The sequence below is a fragment of the Nyctereutes procyonoides genome, unplaced genomic scaffold, assembly GCF_905146905.1.
Source record: "Nyctereutes procyonoides isolate TBG_1078 unplaced genomic scaffold, NYPRO_anot_genome, whole genome shotgun sequence".
Lineage (NCBI taxonomy): Eukaryota > Metazoa > Chordata > Mammalia > Carnivora > Canidae > Nyctereutes > Nyctereutes procyonoides.
This window is the reverse complement of record NW_026575125.1, coordinates 119382386-119406952: the sequence shown is the minus strand read 5'-3', so window position 1 is coordinate 119406952 and position 24567 is coordinate 119382386. Positions and strand designations below refer to the sequence as shown.

The 24567-nt window shown below is 62.9% G+C and overlaps 3 protein-coding genes and 1 long non-coding RNA gene across 9 annotated transcripts; 3 read left to right on the top strand and 1 right to left on the bottom strand.

Moving 5' to 3' along the window:
* Positions 1-4341: 4341 nt before the first annotated feature.
* On the top strand, positions 4342-11822 carry FAM3A (FAM3 metabolism regulating signaling molecule A). Its single transcript, XM_055337522.1, has 9 exons — positions 4342-4843; positions 6523-6636; positions 7142-7165; positions 8888-9011; positions 9137-9195; positions 9706-9756; positions 10068-10152; positions 10229-10355; positions 11106-11822. The coding sequence occupies exons 1-9, from the start codon at positions 4831-4833 to the stop codon at positions 11199-11201; spliced, it is 693 nt and encodes a 230-aa protein (XP_055193497.1). The 5' UTR covers positions 4342-4830; the 3' UTR covers positions 11202-11822.
* LOC129517600 (uncharacterized) lies at positions 10088-14395 on the bottom strand. Its single transcript, XR_008666079.1, has 3 exons — positions 14055-14395; positions 12131-12302; positions 10088-10217 (listed from the first exon to the last, which is right to left on the bottom strand). It is a non-coding gene; the product is annotated as an uncharacterized LOC129517600 (long non-coding RNA).
* Positions 14396-15930: 1535 nt separating this feature from the next.
* On the top strand, positions 15931-19821 carry SLC10A3 (solute carrier family 10 member 3). 6 transcript variants are annotated; one of them, XM_055337295.1, is made up of 4 exons: positions 15975-16006; positions 16651-16684; positions 16803-17072; positions 18010-19821. In XM_055337295.1, exon 4 carries the CDS (start codon positions 18148-18150, stop codon positions 19579-19581), a length of 1434 nt encoding a protein of 477 aa, XP_055193270.1. In that variant the 5' UTR covers positions 15975-16006; positions 16651-16684; positions 16803-17072; positions 18010-18147; the 3' UTR covers positions 19582-19821. The 6 variants fall into 6 exon arrangements, 5 of the variants coding, with proteins under 5 accessions (XP_055193271.1, XP_055193272.1, XP_055193270.1 ...); XM_055337293.1 differs by lacking the exon at positions 16803-17072 and having other exon boundaries at positions 15988-16006; XR_008666011.1 differs by lacking the exons at positions 15975-16006; positions 18010-19821 and adding an exon at positions 17248-17992 and having other exon boundaries at positions 16017-16684.
* Positions 19822-20360: 539 nt separating this feature from the next.
* UBL4A (ubiquitin like 4A) lies at positions 20361-21446 on the top strand. The gene is made up of 4 exons (XM_055338316.1): positions 20361-20487; positions 20653-20758; positions 20936-21150; positions 21261-21446. The coding sequence occupies exons 1-4, from the start codon at positions 20440-20442 to the stop codon at positions 21369-21371; spliced, it is 480 nt and encodes a 159-aa protein (XP_055194291.1). The 5' UTR covers positions 20361-20439; the 3' UTR covers positions 21372-21446.
* Positions 21447-24567: the final 3121 nt, after the last annotated feature.

The window sequence follows — 24567 nt, the reverse complement described above, 5'->3', positions numbered from 1 at the left end:
GGGGGGGGGGGTAGCTGTGACAAGGCACCGTGTGCGGGGGACAGGGAGTTTAAGGCAACAGTCGTCCGTCCTCCCCCAGCTCCAGAGGCGAGAGGTGAGAAACCCAGGTGTTGGCAGGGCGGAGCTCCTCCGAAGGCTCCAGGGGACCTGCTTGCCTCTTCTCACGGCGGGTCGTGGCCAGCGTCCTTGGCCTTGCTTGGCTGGTAAACACAGCACCCCGGTCTCTGCCGTCTGCACGCACTGCCTTGTCTGTCCGTGTGTGTCTCCTGGTTTGTCTTAGGACAGCAGTCACGGTGGATCAGGGGCCCGCGCCGCTCCGTCACGTCAGGCTAACTTCCCTTGATTATCTCTGTAAAGTCTATTTCCAAATAAGGCCACGCTCCAAGGACCCGGGCGCACACAGATGGGGCGCTCTGCTCACCCCAGCACAGCCCAACAAAGGCAGCAGCCCCTGAGTGTCTGTCCTGCCCTCCCCCAGCTCTGCTCAGCTGAGCTCTGGGGACACAGCAGGAGCCTGGGTCCTGGGAGACGCAGCCCCCAGTACCAGAATGGTCAGACGGTGGTACACTTTACGGAGGGAACCAGCAACCCAGAGAATCACCAGCGTGGGGAGGCTCTGCTCCCGGCGAGGTGGCGACTTAGCCCGGGGCCCTGCGGTTGTCAGGGCCCAGAGGTACAGGACGGGGAAGGCTGGCGGGCTGTTAGCAAGGACTTGGCCGCCGCGAGTCCTCCCTCCAGCTTGTCCCTGGGCCCCTCTGGTCCCCCATCCCTGCTTGGGAACCAGTTGCCCAGGGCTATTTGCTCCAGCCATCCAGGCCTCTCAGCCCACCACTGAACACCAGCTGGGCTCCTGCGCTGTCCCCCTGGGCTGGGATGGCAACAGCTGGGGGGCCTGGTTAGGGGGACAAAGGCCAGGGTGTACCTGGCTGGCTGAGCGCCGGCTGTGGGGGTGAGGCGGGATCCAACCCACGAGCAATACGTGGGTGGAGGAGAGACTAACGGCAGGTGGTCTGTTCCCGTCCCGTGTGTCACCCTTGTGCACACAAATTGCACCCCTGGGTGCCATCTCCACTCTCCCTGTCCCCTCCTATAGCCAGGGGAGGTGGTGCCCCCAGATTAAGGAAGGAGGGAAAGGACCAAGTTCACCTGAAGAGGGAAGGAAGGAACTTGGTGGGGTAGGGACGCATCCCACACCCTCGAGTGTGGACTTTGCTCCGTGGGATGTGGACTCAGAATCCCGCCCAGCCCGGGGCCACGCGGAACAGCAGAGAAGACTCCCGCGTGGCCAGGATGGGAGGCCGGGCTTCGGCCCCGGGGCAGCGGCCTTGGTCCTTCCTGGTGCCCGTGGCCTCTGGGGAGGGCACCGCGGCAGATGCCCCCGGGGGCCGGTGGGACCAGCCTGGGACTCCCGGGCCCCCCGCGTAGCTGCAGAGGGGCTTACCCTTGACTGCGGTGCAGCCGCATGCCCTGGATGACACAAGGGGATGGGGTCGCAGAGTGGGGTCGCGGGGGGGGGGGGGGGGGGCTCTGCGGAAGTGGCCACGCCATCCTCTGCTTGCCACCAGAGGGTGCTGTTCTGCCCATGTCGGCCTGGGGGCCGCCTCCATTCCCAGAAGCTGTGGCCCGCGTCCTGGAACCTCCCATCCTCGGGCTGGGGACCAGAGGGTGACTTCAATCCCCTGGGGGTCGGGAAGAGCCCTTACTGACCCTGGCAGGTGTCTTCAAGCTCAGAGTCCTTTCCAGAGCCCCCACAGACATCCGTGGGCCCTGGGGACCCAGCAGGGCTGTGTTCTGGGGATGGTCTCAGGTCCCCAGGGAATCTACTGGCGTGGCATCACCAGGGAGGATGCCCCTGAAGGCGTGGGGGGATCCACGTAAGGGAGGCAGCAGGAGCCCAAAGTAGGAGAGGGACCCAGCTCCCCCGGGGCGCCCCACACGTAGTGACCATGTGTGAGTGGGGAGGGAGGAGGGTTGGGACCTCCCAGTCTCCTGCTCCGAGGGTCCCTACTGTGGCAGGCACAAGGACCCCGGTGAGGGCAGTCAGCTGACGCCTTGGAACTGGGTGCCACCCTGGGGCATACACATAAGGGCCTTGGTGATGCCACTCAACTGTCACCTGAGCCCTGGGTGACTGAGGAGCAAAGACAGAGGGACCCGATGAGGACAGTCAGCTGTCAGCTCTAGGAACCTATGGTGGAGAAGAGGCATGAGGTCCCAGGTCATGATGATCAGCTGTCCCCTCCACGATGAGGTACAAGCGTGAGGGGCCAGGTGAGGACAGTGGCTTGTCACCTCAGCTCGCTCTCAGTGAATACAGTCTGACACACAATTTAGGGCCTCGCTGAAGTGAGACAAGTGACACCTCAGTTTTGGAGTCCTACAGACCCAGTGAGGAGACACGTCTGTCACCTCGCATCCCTGTGTTTACAGCAGGCAGATGCAACCAATCCCAGGTTAGGAAAGACGTCTGTCACCTCAACTGTGAGGCATGAGGGGTCTGAACTGGCTCCAGATCCCTGCATGGGGATGGGACAGGAGGGCCCCTGTGAGGACAGCCCACAGTCCCCTCAGCTCTGGGTGCCCACACTGGGGTAGAGGCCCTGGGCCCGGTTCAACATTCAAGTAACATGTAACCCCTGGACGCCGACGCCAGGGCAAGGCCTGGGGCCGGAAGGGGAGCGTTCCCTTAGGGGTCAGCTCCTGGTGCCTCACCTTGGGCGGAGGGGTGAGGGCCTCCGACCGTGAGTTCGGACCTGGGCTCCTCCAGAAGCCAGGCCACCGTGCCCTCCCGCTGCAGCAGCGCCAGCTCCCCGGGAGCAGAGGCTGGAGCCACATGACAGGGTGCTCGGGCCTCCCCCGCCCCGTGTGGCACACGAGTCCCAGACATGAAGGCCTTGGGGCCCGGGTCCCAGTGGAAGGCCAGAAAGGAGAATGGGGCACTAGGTAGACACACAAGGGTCCTGATGACGACAGTGACATGAAAACGACATTTTGGTGCCTGTCCTGGAAAGCAGGACAAGGGGTCTTTGAGGTCATTCCAGCTGTCATTTAAGCTGTGGGCTGTGAAAGGCAGAGGCATGAAGTACTGGGTGGGAGAAACCAATTGTCACCCGAGGTTTGGTGGCCTAGAGTAGAGGCAAGCCGTGCGGGGGCCTACTCAGCAGAGGCATGTGGGCCTGTACCATCCCCTTTGACAACCCGCTTCAGTGTCTACACTGAGAGAGGCAGATGAGATCATTTGGGGACAGCCAGTGGCAGCTCAGCTACGGGGGAGTACATGGGCCCGGCGGAGATGAGTGCCACCTCAGGCTGCGCGGGCAGGAGGGACCTGGGGCCGTGACCCTGTCTACGTCCTCATTGAAAACAGCCCCGGGGACAATAAGGGAGTCCTGCAGGTGGGGCCCAGAAGGCACTGGATCCCATCACTTCTGTGCTGCCTGTGGGGACGCGGGATGTGCCAGTGGACCCTCTGGAGGACTCATTAAGCCGATCTTTCCGAATTGCCTGCTCGGAGCCAGATGTAAACACCGCGAGCTCCGAGCTCCGGGTCCGGCCGCGGCCGGTGTGCGCGCAGCGGCTCCCTCTGCTGGGCTCCGCCGGTGCGGCGCGCGGCCCGGAGCCAGGAGCGTGTGAGTTTGACGGGTGGTCCGCTTAATCTCCCATCCCAAACTCCATGAAAGAGAGAGAGAGAGAGAGAGAGAAACCCGAAGCCCCGATTGCAGCAGTAGAGACCTGAAACCGGTTACCTCGATCTCGAAGTTGCGTTTGCAACCTTACAAGGTCCCTGTGGGAGGATCGCTGGGTCCCAGGGCACGGGAGCCGCCCTCCAGACAGAACGGTGGGCCCCCGTGACAGCGGGGCAGCGCTCGGGTGCCGCCGGTGGTGACGGCGCGTCGGGCGGCGGCAGGGGGACCTTGTGGACGTGTGAGCAAAGGCGTCACAAGGCCGCGGTTGCTCGCCTCGGGCTCGTCGCGTTCCCATTTGCCCCTGTGTCCCCCCCCACCCGACCCGAGCCTCCCAGTGTCTACAGTACACACCTGTCACTTTGCAATCACTTTCTAATTACGCCCCCAGATCGATCCACTTCGTCCAGGCCTCAGAACCCCGACCGCAGGCCACGAGCGCAGCCCCAGGCCCGGAGGCCGAGGAAGGCCGGTATCCGCCGCCTTGGGGGAGCCGGAGGGAGCCCCCGCGGGAGCCGACGTGGGATCCGGCCGGAGCCGCACGGCCCCTCCCCTGCGGCGGCCGGGGGCGGGGCCGGGGCGGGGCCTCGCCGCGTCCCGTCCTCTGAGCGCCCGGCGGCGGGGCCCGGGTGGACGGCGGGGGTGGGGCCTGCGGGCCGTGGCCCCGCCCGGGCCGCCATTGCCGGGCCTGCCGGGCAGCGCTGCGCACCTCCCTCGCGTCCCCTCGCCGCGCGCAGCCGGGCGGCCGGCCTGACGGGGCTGCCCCAGCCCAGCTTGCGCCCGCCCCCACGGCCGGGGCAGCGCTCCAGCAGCCAGGCCTGCGGGGTGACGGCCGGCCCGGGCCCAGGGCCCCCCTCGGAGGAGGCCCGCGTCCGGGAGAACCGCCTTCACTTCCCCGCCCGGAGGCTCCGGTGGGCACGACCGTGAGCCGACGGGTTCCCGAGGACCGTCCTGTCCTGGCAGCGCCCCTGTGCGCGTGCCCGAGGGCCGGCCCGCTGCCGGGCCGAGCTCGCGGCGCAGCGATCGCCAAGCCCCCGCTCATCCTTGGGTCCCACCCAGCGCTGCGCTGCTGCTTTGCGGACCCCGGAGCGCACCGTCCCCAAGCAGCGCACCTGCCGGCGGCCCCCACCCCCCGGGAGCAGTGGACATGAGGTTGGCAGGTGAGTGGCTTCCACGGCGAACGGGAGGCAGCTGGAGAGCGGACCGCACTGGAGGCCCAAGGGGCCGCGGGGGCCCGGGTGGACCACAGAGTGTGGGTGTGGGAACGGAGGGCGCTGCTCAGACACTCTCTCTGTGACCTTGAGCGAACCCGTTCACCTCCCAGGACTTCAACAGCTGGGAAATGAGGATTCCCGCACTCGGTATTTGGGGGAGGCTCCTGGGAGCGCGGCGACGAGGTGGACAGGGGGGCGGGGTGTGGCGGAGGGGCGTGGTCTCGGAGGAGCAGCCGACCGGAGAGGCTGGACGGGGCTGGGTAAGAACCGGGGCCAAACCCGCGGCCGCCCCACAGCCACAGACCGCCGGGCTAGGGAGGGACAGGTGCGGGTGGACGATGGACAGCAAAACTCAAGAATTGCCGGTTTGCACCTGCTGATGTTGCACTTTGTAAAACGTATCCCAGCAGAGCTGACCCACGAGGAACTGGCTGCGAGGACGTGGCCTCAAGATCAGTGAGGGCTCAGAGACCTGGGTGGCTCAGTGATTGAGCTTCTGCCTTCCGCTCAGGTCGTGATCCCAGATCCTGGGATCCAGTCCCCCATCCGGCTCCCCGCAGGAACCCTGCTTCTCCCTCTGCCTCGGTCTCTGTGTCTCTTATGAATAAATAAATAGAATCTAAAAACAAAAATCAATGACGGCTGGAGCGAGAAAACCCTCACTGCCCTGTGTGTGAATTCCAGGCCGGGAGCTGAGGAGATCACCTATAGGGAGAGCACATTGCACGCAGAGAAGGCAGCCTGAGACGGAAGCCAGGGCACATCCAACTTTTCAGGGGAGAGTAGAGGAGGACGATGTAAGCAAGGAGGAAGAGGAACTGTCCACCCAAAGGGGTTAGAACCTGCTGTCTGTCACAGAAGCCACTGGGGAAGTGTTTCCAGCAGGAGGACCTGCACAGCCAACGGAGAGGTCAGGAAGGTCAGGGCCAACAGGTGACCCAGGGAGTTGGCCCCAAGAAAGTCACACGTGGCCTTGGCCACATGCTGCTTCAGTGGGGTGATGGAGACAAGGCCACACTGGAATACATTGGGAAAGAGTGATGGGGAGACTGGGAGCAGCAGACGGAGAGGAGAGGGGTCAGTGGCTGCATGGGGATGTGATTAGACGAAGGGCCACTCCTGTGCTTTCTTACAATGGGAGGTGTTGCAGGTAGAGGTGAACAAATGAGAGAGGACGGTGATTCCTGGGAGGAGAGCCCGGGGTCCAGCTCACAGAAGCTGCCGGAACTGCTCTTCAGAAGTAGGGATCCCACCCTCCGTCCCAGCAGGACAAAGAGAGGACAGGCCAGGTGGGATCTGCCTAGCTTGGTAACCACAAAGGCAGGAAGTTAGGGAGCTCCTGAAGGATGCTTGGTGCATCTCGAGCAGTGAGGTCTGGAAGGCTCTTCCGCATCTGCCACAGAGGACCAAGCCAAGAGCCCTGGATTCAGTGTCCCCCTTCCACCTACCTGGGAGCTCACATCCCCCTCTCAGTCCTGCTGGACGATGCCTGGCAAGTCGCCACCTTCCTGTTCTCTGCCCACTTCTTCCCAAGCGGCAGAGAGACTCAGTCCTGACAGGCCCCAGGGTCATCCGGGAACTCACTGGCAACCGAAGTGGCCTTGCCCCTGTCTGTCTGCCTCCAGGCCCCCTCCGCATTGTAGCCCTGATTGTCGCCGTGGGCCTCACCTGGATCGTGGTCAGCATCCTCCTGGGTGGACCTGGCAGTGGCTTTCCTCGCATCCAGCAACTCTTCATCAGTGAGTGTGGGACACTTCCTTGCTCTGCTGTGGAGGCCACCAGGGTGGGCACTGCAGGTCTTTGGTCAGAGGCTCAGAGTGCGGTAGGGGTGGCCTGGGTTTTCTGTCTCCTGGCAGGCCACGTCTAGCTGCCCCCAGTCTGCCTCCTGGCACCCGGCCTGGTCTTCCCCCTCCCACCCTGTTGCATCAGCTGGGAACTCCCATCCCTGCTAAATAGGACTCTGTGCCTTGTTGGAGTCCGAGTCTGAGTGACGGACAGGGGGGTCCTGCTGAGCTTTAGGGACGGCGACATCCCAGCTGTTCCCTGCAGGCCTCGGTGGACTCTGTTAATAGCACTTTGGCCAAGTACTGTTGACAGTTGCACTTGACCGTTTTCCTGGAGCAGGGACTTGCATCTGGCTTAGGCCCTGGGCCCTGGGCCTGACGGGCTCTCCACATTTACTTCATGGTATGGGGCCAGCCCCTGGAAGCCTCCACCCTAACACAAACAACTCTCTTCCCACAGGCCCAGACAACTCAGCGACCCCAGGTAAGGCCCCTGCCACTCCCCCGCCCCGCCCCATACCCAGCCCTCACACCGCCCCTGCTCTCCATTCGTCCCTCCCCACACTGGCCATCACAGCACACTGGAGCTGCTGGCATGCTGTGAACCTAGAAAACTAGTTACCTGCTGTCAGGATACACTGATGAGACAAGTGTAGGATAGACATTCCCTGGGAGGAATGAAGGGGTCACCAGTCCCCGCCAGTCTGAAACCCAGCAGGACCAATGCCATCAGGATTCAGGGCCCGAGAAGAATCATCTGGGCCCGTGCTGTCCCTTGCCCTCTGCAGCCACTGTTCTGCCCTCAGAGCACTCCTTGCTTCTTTCTGTCCTGTTTCTGTCCCTGTCGGCCCACGATGGCAGCGTTTCCGCTGGTATAAAATCCTCAAAAACCTTGTTGTTGTGTTGTGCGATTCATGAGGCGCTCAGCCGTAAGACAGGAGGGCCCTGCAGGTCTCTCCTGGACGCTCCCGCTCGATGCCCGGCCCTCCAACCACAGCCTTGCTCTTCTATCCAGAGCCTGCTTTCTCGCGTTTCGCACTAGCGCTAGACCGAGTATTTTCCAAGTGTTCACATTCTGGTTCCTCTGTGCTTGGCAATTCTGTTTTCAACGGCTCTTCCTGGGAGCAAGCGGGAGAAACCAGGCTGTGCCCTCAACGCTGCGTGGGGAGGCGTCATCACCTAAATATCCAAGTTCCGCACTTACAAGTCCCGTTCTACACAGAACGTTGGAATAGGATGTGGCCGAGTCGTTGGCCCCCTTCTGACAAGGCCCGCCTTGTCCATCCGTATTGTGCCCACAGTCCCGTGAGGCAGTCTTGGCCTGGCCTAGCTGCCCCTTGGAATCCTGCAGCCATTTCCCACGTGGGGGACCTGTAATGGCAGCAGCCCCCAACACCTGCGGTGAAGATCTGTCTCCGTTTCCTGGGGCAGCTGGGATAACCTACCACACACTGGATGGATTAAACACCACACATTTCTTGTCTCCGGAATGTTCGGGAAGCTGGAAGCCTGAAATCTAGCTGTTGGAGGGTCACAGCCCCTCTGCAGGCTCCAGAGGAGGGTCCTTCCTGCCTCTTCGGGCTTCCGGGGGCCCCGGGGGATACTTGGCTCGTGGCTGCATCCCTCCCGTCTGCGCCTCTGTCTGCGCTCAGTGCTCTCTGTCTCGGTGTCTTCTTTTCTACCTCTTATAAGGACCCTTGTCATTGGATTTCGGGCCACCCTGATCCAGGATGAGCTCATTTAACAAATCATATCTTCAGTGACTCTTTTTCCAAACAGGGTTATATGCGTAGGTGCTAGAATTAGGACCTCAACACATGTTTCGTGGGTCACAGTCCAACCTGTGACGGAGGCCACCCTCCTCCTGCCCTGCCACCTCTGCCTGTGGAGGTCAGGTGCTCTCCTCGTCACCGCATTCCTGCGGTCGCCCTCCCAGCTGCTCCCTTCCCCACCTCTGCTCTGTTCCTGCCAGGGCCACAGCCAAGGCCAGCCTTCCTACCTCTTGTCTCCCGCCAGTGGCAGAAAAGCCCCCCTGAGGTCCTGTCGCCTTGCCCTGAGGCCAGCCCCAGGAGGATGCGGTGTCGGTGGAAGTATCCCTGTTCTGTGGCCACTCTTACCCCCTGTGGGCCGGTCCTGACCTCCCCCCTCTCAGATCTCAGGTGGCCCGGGGCCAGGCCCATGGGTCACCCCTGCTGTCCCTGCCCAGAGCCACGAGCCCGGAAGTACAAATGCGGCCTGCCCCAGCCATGTCCCGAGGAGCACCTGGCCTTCCGCATGGTCAGTGGAGCTGCCAATGTCATCGGACCAAAGATCTGCCTCGAAGATAGGATGTGAGCTCTGTGGGCTGGACGGGGGATGCCGGGGCGGCGGGAACCAGAAGCTGGATCTGTGAGGGAGAGTGGAGCGAATGTGCCATCTGAGGGCCCTGCCTCCCGCTTCCCGCTCCCCCCGCTAGGCTCATGAGCAGTGTCAAGGACAACGTGGGCCGGGGACTGAACATCGCCCTCGTGAATGGTGAGTCCCTGTGACGTGGGATCAAGGTTCAGAGCACAGAAGCAGAGCTGGGCCGTGACCTGCCACCCTGCCCCCGCCCCGTGCTCTCCCCGTGAGCAGGTGTCTGGATATTTGCCTTGGTCTTCCCCCGCCTCCCTGCTGGGAATGCCAGGGAGGCCTGGGAAACAGTCTGTGCCAGCAGAAGCTTCCCCAGAAGAAGTGACCCAAGAAACAAAAAAGCACAGTATCCCTAAAGAACCAGAAGCTTCCAAGAGGTTGGAGGTGCTTCCTAGGGAGCCCCTGGAGAGCCTCAAATGGCACACGGAACCGGCACAGCCTTGGGTGGGCTGCAGCTGTCCGAAGAAGGGGGCACAGTGGGCATGAATATGGAGGCGTGTCTGAAAAGCTTCCAGAAGGTCTGCACCAGTGGCCACCGCTGTGTCCTTAGCTTCACCTCAGGGGGCTGAGGTGGTAGGGTAGAGCTGCCCTGGCGGCTCGCCCAGCAGGACCCCTCTCTCCCTCTCAACCCAGGGGTCAGCGGTGAGCTCATCGAGGCCCGGGCCTTCGACATGTGGGCAGGAGGTGAGTGGCCGCCATGGCCTCCTGCTTTTTGCCTGTGCAGCAGAATGACTGAAGTGCCGCCCTCTGTCCATTCACTGTGGCTTGAGCACTTGCCTGGGTTTGGGAAAGGCAGGGAGAGGGACAGGCGTGTGGTCAGAGGGATGGCCCTGGCCTCTTACACCAGTTGGTCCCTTCACTTACTTGGTGACCCTTGGTGGGTGTGTCCCTGGCCCGATCCCTGCTTTAGTTTCCTTGTTTGGAGAACGGGTTGGTGGGGAAGGGGTGCTCTGTGGTGCCTGACGCTCCATGTTCCGTGGGACCCGTCGCCCCAGATGTCAACGATCTGCTGAAGTTTATCCGGCCACTGCATGAAGGCACCCTGGTGTTTGTGGCATCCTATGACGACCCGGCCACCAAGTAAGTGACTGCTAAGGCCAGCCTCAGCCTCACCCTCCCACGGCGACTGCTTCTATCTCTTCCTTCTGTGTGGCAGGATGAACGAAGAGACCAGGAAGCTTTTCAGCGATCTGGGCAGCAAGAACGTGAAGGATCTGGCCTTCCGGGACAGCTGGGTGTTTGTGGGGGCCAAGGGCGTGCAGAACAAGAGCCCCTTTGAGCAGGTATGGGTGCAGAGCCTGGCACCCCCACTTCCCAGCCCAGACCAGTAACTCGGACCCCTCCAGGGTCTGTAAATGGCAGAGCTTTCACGGTGGCAAGACTCACAATTAAGAAAGCTTTCTCCCACACACCCTCAAGACGCTCGGTCCTGTCCCCGCTCCCTGCCACCCAGTGCCCCGATTCACACTGCACTTCCTTGTCTCACCAGCCCCTGCTGCCCTCTCGTCCACTGCTCCTCCAGAGCCACACTTGTTCAAGCCCCATTTGAGGGGCTGGGGAGCCCCAGGCACCATCCTTATGCTTGGGAGCCTCCTAGCCTGGTGACAGCCACGCTGCCCCCTCAGCCCCACCCCCCACAGCAGAACCAGGCAAATAGGCTGTTACAGTGCTTTCTGGAAGGCGTTTTTTGTGCTCTGTCACAAAAGCGCAACTCAGCACCCTGAGAATACATGCTCCCTCTGGCTTGGTTCTCCCTGAAGCTTCTAGCGCTCCCTGAGGGCCAAGTAGGGCAGGAACGTACGCGGTCCCTCCTTACCTTCCCGGTGTGTGCCGTGCTCACACTCCACCCGTGAGGGACACAGGCCTGTGCGGCAATTGCCGTTGTGTGGATGAGAAAACTGGGTGCTGGGGCAGACAGGGTGAGTGCCCCGGGCCTGCAGGCTTGCGTGACAGCAGCGCAAGGGCACTGACAGTTCTGTCCGTCCCTTACACCGAGGGCTGAGGCCCTGACTTCCGCTCCCCAAACCCCACAGCACGTGAAGAACAGTAAGCACACCAATAAGTATGAAGGATGGCCCGAGGCGCTGGAGATGGGAGGCTGCATCCCGAGGAGGACCGTGGCCGGCTAGCAGGCCGAGCGCGAGGACCAGGCTGAGGGAGGCTGCGTGTGCCAGGGCCAGTGCACGGCTGAGGCCTGAGCCCACGCCCAGCCGGGAGCACCGTCCTGCTCCACCACATCGGGGCTTCGAGGCAGTGACCGGGGACCAAGTGTGACAGGTGCTGAGGGCTGCAGGGGCCAGCCCCGGCTCACTTTGCCAGGGGAAGCCGGGTACCCATCTCCTTTGTCCAAAGCTGCTTCCCCGGGGGGAGCCCTAACCTGATCCCCAAGCCCCCGCAGCCACGCACGAGGGCCCGGGGTGCTCGCCCGCCTCGCTGCACAGACGTGGTAGCGGCTCTGCGGCAGGTTGGGACGTCTTCCAGAATCTCTCCATCCCAGAGCCACCCGCTGCTCTTTGGGCTGATCCTGTTTCCAGTGTGATTCCTTCCGATGCGCCACACCCGGTGGCCGCGTCGGGAAGCCGGCCGGCTGCCTGGCTCCTGCCTGCTCCTGCCCGGCTCCGCACGGGAGGGGCCTCGGCGCCAGCAGCGAGCCTCATCACCATCCTTAGCGCAGCAGACGACGGTTCCTGCAGTTTGCCGGGGGGCCCGCCTTCTAGATGACCTCTTAATAAATGAGTGGCCCCAGTGGAGTCAAGTGCGTTCAGTGGGGAGTGGGGTGGCGTTGTCCTGGCGGGGCGGGACATTTCCTGGAGGCTTGGCGGACCTGCTCCCACAGCCATCGTTTGCAGGGCTCCTGCCATGGATGGGCACGGGGACACTCCCCAGCTGGCATTCCCACGGCCTTGCCCGGGAGAGAGGCCTTTGCCCTCCAGGGATGCAGGAGACCCACCAACTCCCTCAGACACCTCCAAGGCCGGCGGAGACAGGGGTGAGGATTCCCACCCACCCGGGTGCTCCCCCGCTCCCCACAGCCTCCCCCAAGAGCTCGGGGGTCTACCTGCAACACTTGGCTTCCGACGCCTTAGAGATCAGGAGATCAGGGCTTCCAAGCTCAAGTGATACGAGCTTCTTGGCATTTCTTGAAGATTCTGGCTGTTTCCCTTCATGAAGTGGGAAGCAGCAAGAAACCAGTGCTGCAGGAGAGGCACATCCAGGGGCAGAGGGCCGGCCTGCGGTCAGAAAAAGGAGGCAGGCCACTTGGAAGTCCCTCGATGTGGGGAGTCCAGTGCTGCCAGCGTGTGAACGAAGTGTCAAGAAAGGAGAGTATCGAGGGGGGAAGCCGAGGAGGAGTGAGGGGCCCAGGGCCAGGCTGGGAGGAGAGGCTGCAGGCATGACGCCGGGCCCCCAAAGGTCAGGGACGCGGAGGCACGAGGAAGGCCGAGGTGCTTGCCCAGGAGCTGGTGGCCGTAGAGGTCAGGTCCCAGCCTCACCCCGACCCAAGGGCTTTATGCACATTCATTACCTATAGACTTTCTTAGAACAGTTTTAGGTTCACGGAAAGTTGAGCAGAAAGTAGAGAGGTCCCCAGCCTACACCGACACATTGTCATCACCCAGACTTGAGTTGATATTCGAGTCCCCTCCTGGTATTACGCAGTCTGTGGGTTTGACAAACGGTTAATGACATGTGTCTACGACTGCGGAATCCTACGTGTATTCCCTTTTAAACCTTTTATTATAGAACATTTCGAATGTCCCCCGAAGTTACAACAGTACCTACTGGGCCACAGTGACCACCATGTGGCCGCTGTTCCATCTGCACCCCCCACAGCACCTCTCACCTTAATGCTGCCACTGTCATTCCCGTCACACGTTCCCTCCCCTGGCCTCAGGATGACCCTAGCAGGAAAGGCCTCTCCCCATCCCCATTTATGGGACAGATCAAAGTCCCTGGCAGGTTCGAAAGAATTTCCCTGGGACCGGAAGGTTAGAAGCCAGTAAGTGGGGTTCCCCAAGGTTGGTAGCCTGTCCCCCGTGAAACAGAACCTCACTGAAAGTCCACACTGTGAGGCTGGGAGGTGGGGGCTCCACTGTCCTCTCACACTACTGCTACCATCGCCCGCCCGGCCTTCCCCAAACCTCCACCACGGGCCGGCTCTGGACTGGGTTACATACTGGGAGCGAAAGAGGGAGCCCCACTGACGGTCCCTAACTCCTCGGGGGGCTGTGCCCTCACCGGGAGTCGCCACAGTCACACACATGGAAACAGCAAGCCAGCTCTATGGTCCACTTGGCCCAAGCCGGGCTAGGAAGCCGGTGGTGGTGTGGCCCGCGGGCTGCCCGACCTTCCCAAGCAAGTAAAGCTTTGTCCTGCGTCCCCGTCCACCAGGGAGGTGCCCCTACCCCCACCCCACCACACATACACACGCCCTCTACGAGTTCTGTCACCTTTGGTCATGGGTGCCAGGATCCCAACTCCAACTGACTTAAGCAAAAATAAGTAATGACAGAGGAGGGGGCCCTCAGTGTTCCCATAGGGGGCCCCAATGCCCCCCGGTGAGTCTAGCCCCAGTTACGTTATCAGGACATGGGCTCTCTCCATTTCTTGGCTCTACTTTTGCCTGTATTCACTTCATTTTCTAGCATGCTGTCTCCTCCACGGAGGGGGAGCAATAATTCAGCGAAGAAAGAGCCCCCACCTTCGCGACAGTCCTCGTACAGGGCCCTGGGAACGGAGTCTCGTTGGTCCAAGTGCATCTGGGCCGATCCTTGTATCGGCGTGGCTGGCTCTGACTGGCTACCCCAGGCGTGTGCCCACCCCGAGGCCTGTGTGGGGTGATCCACAGGCAAAGCTTGTGTACTAAGTGTGGAGGAGGGTCGGTTCCTGCCACCAAAATTGAGGTGCTGTCACCTGATGCTGGGCAGGCCAAAATGACAGTTGTCACTCCTTCTCAGTCAATACCCAATGCGTGCCATACTTACCCCCATATAGAATGTGCCCTCCGTGTGCCGATTATCACGTAGAACTCCTGGAGACCAGGAGGTCAGCGTATGTCCCAGGGTCACCACTGTGTCCCTATTCCGTGGTGCAGTGGCAGGTCGGCCTTCTGAAGTGTGTCTCTGTTCAGGCTGTCACCATCATCTGTTCTCTATGTTCCCTCTGTCAAGATGACTTTTCTTCTGGAAGTGGGCATCCTTGACTGATTTGTAGAGCCCTTCCTCCTCCTCCTCTGGGGTAAATGATTAGTCCCCTAAACCAACTAGGAACATTCTCTTCCCTTTAATTTTCACCATCCTTTTTTTTTTTCCTGAAGGGGCCCCCGAATTCCTGCATGCCAGACACCTCAGCAGCCCAGTGTGGCTCTTCCGGGAGGGCAGAGGCGATTGGCAGTAACAGGGAGCAGCCTCCTAAGCACATTTGTTCCCTTTGACCCCTGGCACCAGTTTCCATTTAGCTGATTACAACAGAAGTTTGTCCAGGGCCAATTCTTTAGGGTTGCCTTTCCGAGCTCTTCCGGGTGACCCATTCCCCTCTCCACGTGGCCGCTAGTAGCTGGTCCTCACGCAGCCACACCCGCACTGCTCTTTTGCAAACGGCACTGTTCCTTGCTGCGCTGTGTCCAACGCAGGCCTCTCGCCCGTGCCAGGCTGCTTCCGACCCCCCCAATGTCATTTGGCGGGGGTAGTAAGGGGGATGTTCTGAGACCCAGAGTCCACACACACTGATGGCTTATGCCTTACCTGCCCTCTGAGGCTACAGAAGAGCCTAGAACTAGGGCCTTGACTGTGTTTCATCACCGACATCAATCAGCGTCTTGCACATACTCCCCCGCTGCGTGTCTGTGTGCTTATGTATGACATGCACGTATTCCTGTGAACTTCATAAAACAATTTTTTTAAGATTTTATTTATTTATTCATGAGAGAGAGAGAGAGAGAGAGAGGCAGAGACCCAGGCAGAGGGAGAAGCAGGCTCCATGCACCGGAAGCCCGACTGCAGGACTCGATCCTGGGACTCCAGGATCATGCCCAGGGCTGAAGGCGGGTGCTGAACCGCTGAGCCACCCAGGGATCCCCCATAAAACAATTCTTTAAGCAAAATATATCTAAGGTTCATCTAATAGGCTTTTATTAGTTATTATGTGTCTGAAAAGTGAAGTACGCTGCACGTGCTAATTTGTTTCATTTTCGGTCGCAGGGAGGCGTCTTCAGCCCCTCCCCGCGGGCCAGTGCCTGTGACTCAGGAGCACGAGTCACCGTCGTCGCAGCCGGGACAAGGTTTTGCCGAGCAGCGGGCGGCCACCGTCCTCGCGGTCACAATGCGGGCACCTGCCCTGCGGCCGAATGGTCGGGACGGCATGCCCGACCCCTTACACTGAGCCGTCGCTTATTGTCTCCCGGTGTCCCGTCCACACCCCCAGCGCCTGTGTGCACAGCTCGTGCCATCTGTTCGCATCCCTTTCCGGGAGGCCTGCACCCGGTGCGAGCGGCGCAAGTTGGGAAAGGCGGACACGCCCACCCGTGACCCTCGGTCAAGGCTGGAGCGAAGCAACGTGGACCGAGGCGGAGCCCGAGCCCGGGCCGCACCGTCCCGCGGCCGCAGAGCGCACACGACCGGCGCCGCGCCCCGGAAAGCCCCGCCGGGCCCCCCCGCCCGACCCGGAAGGCATCGAGCTCCGGGTCCCCGACGCTTCGCTCCCGCAGCCGTCACATCCGCTCGGGACCGGCCCCCGCGGCGAGAGGTGAGGCGGCTCCCGCGGGGGCGGGCCTAGGCGGGGCGGGGCCTCGGCGGGGCGGGGCCTCGGCGGGGCGGGGCCTCGGCGGGGCGGGGCGGGGCGGGACCCCGGGGCGGGGCGAGGCCCCGGCGGCCCAGCTCGCAGGCGTCCGCCGGCCGGGCAGGCGCTGGCCGCGGCGCCGAGCTCCCGGGCCTAGGCGGTAGGTGAGAGCGTGGGGCCGGAAAGGGCGGGCGGAAGGCGGCCTCCGGCCCCGGCCCGGAGCCGTGCTCGCCTGCCCGGGCGGCGGGGCCCGGCCGGGGACGGGCGCGGCCGCGGGGCCTGGGAGTGCCGTGAGGGCCCCGAGCGCGATCCGGGGACCTCGGGGGCCGCCCGCCCGCCCGCCGACCGCAGGACGGCAGCACGAGCCCGGCGGCGGCGGTGCGGCGCTCCCTCCTCGGTTCGCGCCCCGGCCCCGTGCCCAGCCCGGCAACTTCCGGACTCCCGGGCGGGCAGGAGCCCCGGGGCCGGCATGCCCGCTGCCCTAACCGCGAACGCGCGGCCGCGGTGCCGAAAGCGGCCGGCCCAGGGTTCCCTCCCTTGCCTGGGGGTGGACCGGCTCAGACTCTTCCAGCCCCCGAAGCAGACCCGGTGTGGGATCTGGGCCAGAACCCTCTGGCAGTGACTCAAAGCCGCCAGCCGTACTGCAAGGACAGGGTGGACGGCCCCTAGCCTCCTCTCCCTTCTGAACTGGTTCTCACCACCCCACCCCGGCGGCTTCAGGCCCGGCTGCTGTCATCTTTTCCCTGTGACTCCCCTCCGCTTTGCTTCTCATACTCCCTCTGGTTTTCCTGCCTCCCTCTTCAGCGGTGGGATGCAAAGCTGGACCAAGGCCTCCCGGGTAAGTGACCCGAACCCCAAACCAGCAGAGGCCACGGCATGCGGGTGTGGGAGACCTTTCCCAGGGCTGAGCTTTTGGCTTAACCTGCCCTCCACCCCCTACTTCCCCTGCCCTCCAGTCTCACGTGAGGTGGACAGGACCAAAGACTGATAGGATCCGGAGAGACAAGGGCCTCCTCCAGCACTGGGACACTGCAGACAAGCACTGTGCGGCAGCCAACAGTGGCGATGACAAACCGCTGTGTCCCGGTCCTGGTGGCCCCAGGCCCAGCACCTGATGGAGGCTGCCCAGACTGACAAGTGGAAGCAGACGAACCTCTGAGGCACCCTCCCCACACCACAAACACTCATGGTCCCACCGGAAGTTCTGGACTCTGCTAGAGCCACATGTGAGCATGGGGAGGAGCCCCTGGACCCCAAGCAGAGCCTCTCACATGTGACACAGTGCTTCTAGAAGCTCACATTCCAGGGGCTGCCAGGGGAGGCAGAGCTCGGACAGGAGGAAGGAAAGCACGCAGCAAACACATGGTCCCATCTGAACCCCCCTCCCACTTCCCCTTCCAGCAGTTTCCCTGGGGAGAGAGGACCTGCTCCCCACCCAGGACCCCTACCTCACACTGTCAGCAGGCGGGTGAGGCCAGGTACCCACAGCAGCACGATTCACCACTGCACAGCAGTGCTACAGGTCAGCCCCCGAGCCTCCGGCCAGATGGTTACCCGCTGCCCACACTACCTTGCCAGCTGCCTTCTGCCTGGCCGAGGACACACAAACGCCCTGCTGGCCTCTCACAGCAGGCCCAAGCCAGGGTGTCAGCGGCCTTCAGCACCCAGCTCTCAGCAGGCTTGTCTCCTTGCCATTCCCATGCAGCCTTTCAGAGATGTCATCATGCCTGCAGTGTCACCGTGGCCCCTCTGTGTCCTTCCCATGGAGCCCGTGGGGGGCAGGCTAGTGGTGACAGGACTGGAAAGATTAATCTCCTCAATCTCTCGGTATCAGAACACTGGTGCCTGTTGGCTATGCCAGAAAAGGACAGGGAGAGGGGCAGGTGCCAGTGGCCTGACCCGGAGATCCGGTCTGCCCGCGGCCCCTCCGGGTCAGGGATGGGAAACGAGGCGGATGTGCTGGGATAGGGGACAGCCAAATGGCTCTCAAGGGCCAGCACTAGGCATTGCCCTTCTGTTCCCGGCTTCGGGGCGAGCGGCTCTGCTGGGAGGCCAACGGGCTCTGCTGGGGCTCCCAGCCATGGGCTTGCAGATCCCATTGCTCCTGCATTCAACAGGTGCTCACCCTTACCAGCCACTTTTCTGTGTCCCTTCTCTCCTCAGGAAGAGCTCTGCCATCTGGGAACACAGCCCAGGGCCAGGCCCAGCCCATGGACCCTTCTCTGGGCAACCGGACGGCACCAGCGGGGCTGCTCTCCTGAGCCACAGAGGGCCTGGACACACGGTCTTCTGGGAGGAGCCATGGTGTTCAGGAGGGGCAGGGGCAGCTGTTGGTGGTGGCCTGGACTGGGAGTCAGGGGAGGTTGCCCAGGCCCCCTAGGCCTGCTCAGGGCTTCCTTGCTGCTTGTCAGCCTGCCTTTGGGGGCACGGGGAACAGCCAGTGCCAACCTCAGCACAACTGTGAGTCAGACGGTGCCACTGCCAGGGGGCCGATACTTGAGCATTGGGGACGGCTCTGTGCTGGAGTTTGAGTTCCCAGAGGAGAGCGAGGGCATCATCGTGATCTCCAGCCAGTACCCGGGCCAGGGCAACAGGACAGGGCCCAGGCCGGTGCTGAAGGTCACCTCCTTGGACACAGAGGTGCTGACCATCAAGAACGTGAGTGCCATAACCTGGGGCGGTGGGGGCGGCTTTGTGGTGAGCATCCACTCAGGCCTGCCTGGGCTAGCCCCACTCCACATCCAGCTCATGGACCCCCGTGAGACCCCGCCCATGCTAATTGAGGAACGGAGAGATTTCTGCATCAAGGTGTCACCTGCCGAAGACACCCCCACCGCCCTCGGCACCGACATGGTCCACTTCTCGGAGAACCCAATACTCTACTTGCTCCTGCCTCTTATCTTTGTCAACAAGTGTTCATTTGGGTGCAAAGTAGAACTCGAGGTTCTGAAGGGGCTCCTGCAGAGCCCCCAGCCTATGCTGCTGGGCCTCCTGGGCCAGTTCCTGGTCATGCCCTTCTATGCTTTCCTGATGGCCAAGGTCTTCATGCTGCCCAAGGCCCTGGCTCTAGGCCTCATCATCACCTGCTCGTCGCCCGGCGGCGGGGGGAGCTACCTCTTCAGCCTCCTACTTGGAGGGGACGTCACCCTGGCCATCTCCATGACTTTCATCTCAACAGTGGCTGCCACCGGCTTCCTGCCGTTGTCCTCCGCCATCTACAGCCATCTGCTCAGCATCCATGAAACCCTCCACGTGCCCATCTCCAAGATCCTGGGGACCCTGTTGTTCATTGCTATCCCCATAGCAGCAGGCGTGGTGATCAAGTCCAAGCTCCCCAAGTTCTCCCAGTTGCTGCTGCAGGTCATCAAGCCCTTCAGCTTTGTGCTTCTCCTGGGTGGCCTCTTCCTGGCCTACCGCATGGGGGTCTTCATCCTGGCTGGCGTCAGGCTGCCCATTGTACTGGTGGGCCTCACAGTGCCCCTGGTTGGCCTCCTGGTGGGCTACTGTCTGGCCACCTGTCTGAAGCTGCCAGTGGCCCAGCGGCGGACGGTGAGCATTGAGGTAGGGGTGCAGAACAGCCTGCTGGCCTTGGCCATGCTGCAGTTGTCCCTCCGGCGCCTTCAAGCAGACTACGCCTCCCAGGCCCCCTTCATTGTAGCACTGAGCGGCACCTCGGAGATGCTGGCCTTGGTGATTGGCCACTTCATCTACAGCAGCCTGTGCTCAGTCCCCTGAGGCCACTGGGTCGAGCTTTCACCACCCCTCGCCCCCCAGCCTCCAGCCACTGTCCCCACAGTTCTTGTGTACCAAAGGCCTTCAGCTCTCATGCACTATGCACTCAGACGAAACGAAAAAATCCAGGCTTATTTTTTTTACTCGTTTTTTATTCTCCAGCTTTCAGTGCCAAAGAGGCCATGCTGAGTTAGGTAGGTGGGCACTGCTCAGAAAATATATTTCAATAAAAGAGAGAAGCAAGCTGTGGTGCCTTGCAGTCTTTGCCCTCTGGGGCCTGGGGGTGGGGTGGGAAGGCGCGGGCCGGCTGGAGGACTGGGGTGCAGGACTGGCAACCTCTGCACCACAGTGTCTCAGCCCCCCTCCCCATGCATCCGCTGTCCTGCCGTTCTAGAATGGGCGTGGGACGAGGAGGGCAGGGGCCGGGCGGCTCCGTCGATCCCGCGGGGGCAGTGAGCGGGCTTGGCTTGGCGGGGCCGGGCCATCATGCGGACTCCCGAGCGACCGAGGCAGGGCCGCCCCCACCTGGCCCACAGCCCGCTGGGGCGACCGTGCTGCGGGCCCGCCGCCCGGAACCGACCTGGCCCGGCTCGCTCCCCGCCCCTCCCGCGGCGGGCGGCCCCGGGCGGCCCCGGGCGTCGGCGACGCGGGCTCCAAGGTGACTCCTCCACGGCAGCCGGGCGGGGCCGGGGGCGGGGCCTGGGCGGGGCCTGGGCGGGGCGGGGGCGGGCCCGAGGGAGGGGCGGGGCCGGGCGCGCCCCTCGCGCTGCTTCCGGCGGCGGCGGGCGGTTCCGGCGCGCGCCCGGGGCGGCGGCGCGCAGCGGGGGGCGGTTGGGGTGCGCGCCCGCCGCAGTGGACGCCATGCAGCTGACAGTGAAAGCGCTCCAGGGCCGCGAGTGCAGCCTGCAGGTAGCGTCGCCGGGCCCCCGCCGCCCCGCCGGCCTGCGCACTCCCCACCGGCGGGCGCGGGGCCGGGCCGGGCCGGGCCGGGCCGGGGAGGGGGAGGCCGGGAGAGCCGCCCTCGCGGGGGGGGCCGCGGACTCAACCCCCGCCTCGTACCCTCGGCCCGGCCAGGTGTCGGAGGACGAGCCCGTGTCCACGCTGAAGCACCTGGTCTCCGAGAAACTCAACGTCCCCGTGCGCCAGCAGCGGCTGCTGTTCAAGGGCAAGGCCCTGGCAGGTACCCGGGAAGCGGAGCCGCCCAGGGAGCCCCGCAGCTTTTCGGGGGACGGGGTGCCTGGGCCGGGTGATGGATGGGGCGCTGGCCGCTCCGCCCTCGGGGCGCTGACCGAAGCCTCCGCGGACGGCCGCCGCAGACCCCGCCGCGGGGAAGCCTCCATCAGTCTTTCTTTGGCAGATGGGAAAAGACTCTCGGATTACAGCGTGGGGCCCAATTCCAAGCTGAACCTGGTGGTCAAACCTCTGGAGAAGGTGTTACTGGAAGAAAGCGCTGCCCGCAGACTCGCCGAGGCGCCGCCTCCAGCCGCCCCAGCCTGGCAGCTGGTCTCCAAAGTCTTGGCCCGCCACTTCAGCGCGGCGGATGCCAGCAGAGTCCTCGACCAGCTACAGAGGGTGAGAAGGGTAGCCGGGGGCATCCCCGCCCAGCCGCGCCCATCCCCTGCCTCCGGCAGAGTGCACCCCCAGCTGCACCCCCCTGAGTCCTTCTGGCCTTCTGTCCGCAGGATTATGAGAGGTCCCTGAATCGCCTGACGCTGGATGACATCGAACGCTTGGCGAGCCGCTTTCTGCACCCTGAAGTGACTGAAGCTATGGAGAAGGGGTTCTCCAAATAAGATCCTCACAGCGTGGGGAGGAGCCTGGCCAGGCTGCAAGCTGCATGTAGCATTAAATGTGTTCTCTTGTTGCAATTTGACTCAATAATAATAATAATAATAATAATAATGGCAGGTACCTGGTTACCCATACCTGGTTCTTGCTAGGTGCCAGGTACAGCTCAGAGCACTTGACGTGGGTTTCCTCCCATGCCTCCCGCAAAAGCTTAGACAACGAGGCACCCAGCAGTGAGGTCGAGGAGCCAGCATCTGAGTGCAGTCAGCTTCTAGAAATGCCTCAGGGTGCAAAGGAAAAAGGGGGCTGTTTGGTCGGGTTCCAAGGGACGGCCTTTGGCATATCATGTTTAGCGCACTGAGAATCAGCCCTCCAGCACCTCCTCTTCAGGCCTGAAAGGGGAAGCAGCTGGGCCCTGCTGCCCAGTCCTGTCACCCGACCTCTGACAGGTTTGGCATTGGTGGGATGCCAAGTGACAGCCAAACCCTGGGCCCCCTCTCCCGGCTGCTGCGGCCAGTGTGCACTTGACAAGGCAAAGCAGGTTGGGGGGTCAGGGACCTCTGCAGTATGACCTTAGGCAATTCCTGGTGCCACGTTGGCCCCTGGTTCACTCTGCACAGTGGGGACCGCTCGTGAAACCTCCCATTTCCTTCATCCTTACCCAGCCCGGGTGACAAGTCTGCAGCACCCGTCCCCTGTGATCCATAAGCACACAGGCCAAAACCCGATGAATGGCCAAGCAAGCATGGCCCAGAGGGCGATTCCTGGCCCTTCGTGTCACAGCTCTTTGGGTACTCCGTCTGCTTGTGTCCCTCTGGGCGTGGGCATTTCTCACCTCTTAGGGATGACAGGTGACTGAGTCGAGGTCGCTCAGCCTTGGCCGGGCCCCCACACCCTGCGTTCACCCACAGTGTGGAAGTGGGCCCTTCCCCTGCCACATGGATACCGGCCTTTCACGCCGCACACCCTTCACAGCCTGAGAGGAGGCGTCAGAGTGCTGGGCCGGGGGGCATGGGCTGCCGCACCGATCCTCAAACCTCGCCTGGCGCGTGGGCACTAGAGGTCATCTAGGCGCCTACTCCCTGGCGGGGGACACCTCGGGCTGCCCTCCCGCCTGGGCCTCGCGGGCAGAAGACTGTGAACAGGGGAACGCAGTGCCCGGCCCCCGCGCCCGGGAGCTGATGTGTCTGCCAATGTACGTGACGCTCGCCCGTGCGCTCATTTTCAGTCCAGAGAATTTTTGTTGCTCCAATTCTGAATCCCACTGAAGGTGAATGTGAGACTGACTCTGATCCAAACGGAACTCTGTTAGCCAGGCAGCTTTCGGTTTCCGATAGTTGGTCGAACCATGAAAGACATTGGTTTAAACAATAAACATTGGTTTACAAAACTGAGAAGTCCCGGGGTCTTGGCAGCAGAAGGACCATTTCACCAAGTACCAGTCTCTTCCTACCTCCCGTCGCGCTCGGAAGTGTCCCCTCCGTCCCGGGCCGCTGCCTCAGGATCAAAAGATGGCTCTTTGCAGTTTCCCTGGTTCACAGCCAGCAAGGTTAGGCCTCCCGTCCTGCAGTGTGGCTCCTTCCTCTGATGCCCCAGCAAATAACCGCTGGCCTCTTACTGGTCGGAATCCGCTCATGCTCCAGTCACTTTGGCCAGGGCTGCGGTGGGTGGTGGGCCGGAGGGAGGGAGAGGGCGATTCTCTGCAAAAGCCAGGACTCAGTGGCGACCCCAGGCAGCAACCGTTAGCTGCAGGGGAGTGACACAGATGGGCATCCGACAGGCCCTAGACACGGTCGTCGAGTCCCTTGTGCCAGCGCCTTCTGGCCCACGACTGACAAGAACCCTCTGGTGATGAGGAGCCATCCACGGGCCACTTGGACGTGGAGGTCAGGATGGACGTGGAGACAGGAGTGAGGTGTTCAGGGTGTGCTGGGAGCCTGATTGGGAGAGCTGACTGGGCCCCCGGCCCGGCCAGTTCCAGAGCACTGTGCAGCGTCTACAGTGACCATCAGGACTTAGGTGGGCACGGGATGTCCCAGAATCTCTGAAGGCGGATGAGGTGGCCTCCCCGAGAGTGCAGGAAAGAGAAGAGAGGACTGGGCCTAGAGGCAGTTTGCCTGCTGGGGACACGGTAGAAGGCAAGGAGCTTCCTGACACTAGGCCACAGGGGGAGCCCCGGATGGGAAGCCAAGAGCACCCTTCCAGAAGGGGGCCGGTGTCTGGTACTGCCAAGAGGCGTTGGTAACAAGAAGGTCGTTGCTGATGTCGCGGAGCAAGAGGTGGCGGGAGGGTGGCGAGGGGAGGAGGTGGTGACAGTGACCCGGGACCGCGTTCTGGAAGCTTGTCTGCGCAGAGGCCGGTAGCTGTGGCTGGGCAGGACGGGAAGGCTGGAGAGGGGTGCGGTGCTGTGGGGCTGGGAGTGGGAGGCGCGGGGGCAGGGGGGCTGTGCTGTCAGGAGAGGAGCCGGGGAGTCCTGCTGAACCCCTGCGAAGCACCTGCAGGCTCCGCTGCGTCCGCCCAGGAGGAGGGAAGCGGCCGCCCGCTGGGCTTTGTACCCTGGCCACTGCCTGCCCCCAGGTCGGGGCGCGGTGGGGGCGCCGGTGTCGTCCTGCGGTGACACCAGGGGAGCACAGGAGCCCTGAGGTGCCCAGCTCGAGGGGCCTCTCAGACAGAAATGCTCTGGCACTGGGCTCCGATGCCTGTGGGGCCCTTTCCCACGGGGCACACAGGACTAGGGGCAGATTCAGGACGGCGGCCTTTGCTCTGGGGTGGGGCTCGCGGAGTTGGAGGTACCCCAGCAACTGGGCGGTCCCCACAATTTGCTGGCGCCTTCAGGCCTCCTGCGCAGGCCTGGCTAAAGCCCTGGGCCTCGCCAGCTCTGATAGGTCCAACAGGGGTGCAGCTCAGCTGGGCCGGGCGCTCTTGGGACTAGATCTGACCCTGTGGCCAGCCCCAGACCTCCGGGCCCCGACAGCCAGCCTTGCCCACCTCCCGGCTCCCGGGGAGCCGCCCTGTCTGCACGCCCCTTCGGGGTTCAGTCCTCCTCTGCTCCTTTGCTGGTTTCCTCCCCCCATACACCCGACCTCTTAATGTGGGGGGCTCCAGGGCCCTGTCCCCAGACCACTCCTCTCTGTGTCACTCCCCACGGGAGCTTGCGCACCCCCGTTCCCATTTCTGTGCATCACCCCCTCTCTGCCGAGC

What these genes read in the sequence shown, in the direction of transcription:
- SLC10A3 (XM_055337293.1), top strand. Translation starts at nt 16,658, where the DNA reads ATGCAAAGCTGGACCAAGGCCTCCCGG. An exon ending in GCTGGACCAAGGCCTCCCGG is followed by an intron (nt 16,685 to 18,009) that starts GTAAGTGACCCG and finishes TTCTCTCCTCAG; the next exon opens with GAAGAGCTCTGCCATCTGGG.
- FAM3A (XM_055337522.1), top strand. An exon ending in TATGACGACCCGGCCACCAA is followed by an intron (nt 10,153 to 10,228) that starts GTAAGTGACTGC and finishes TCTGTGTGGCAG; the next exon opens with GATGAACGAAGAGACCAGGA. An exon ending in ACAAGAGCCCCTTTGAGCAG is followed by an intron (nt 10,356 to 11,105) that starts GTATGGGTGCAG and finishes CAAACCCCACAG; the next exon opens with CACGTGAAGAACAGTAAGCA.
- UBL4A (XM_055338316.1), top strand. Translation starts at nt 20,440, where the DNA reads ATGCAGCTGACAGTGAAAGCGCTCCAGGGCCGCGAGTGCAGCCTGCAG. An exon ending in GCCGCGAGTGCAGCCTGCAG is followed by an intron (nt 20,488 to 20,652) that starts GTAGCGTCGCCG and finishes CGGCCCGGCCAG; the next exon opens with GTGTCGGAGGACGAGCCCGT. An exon ending in CAAGGGCAAGGCCCTGGCAG is followed by an intron (nt 20,759 to 20,935) that starts GTACCCGGGAAG and finishes TTTCTTTGGCAG; the next exon opens with ATGGGAAAAGACTCTCGGAT.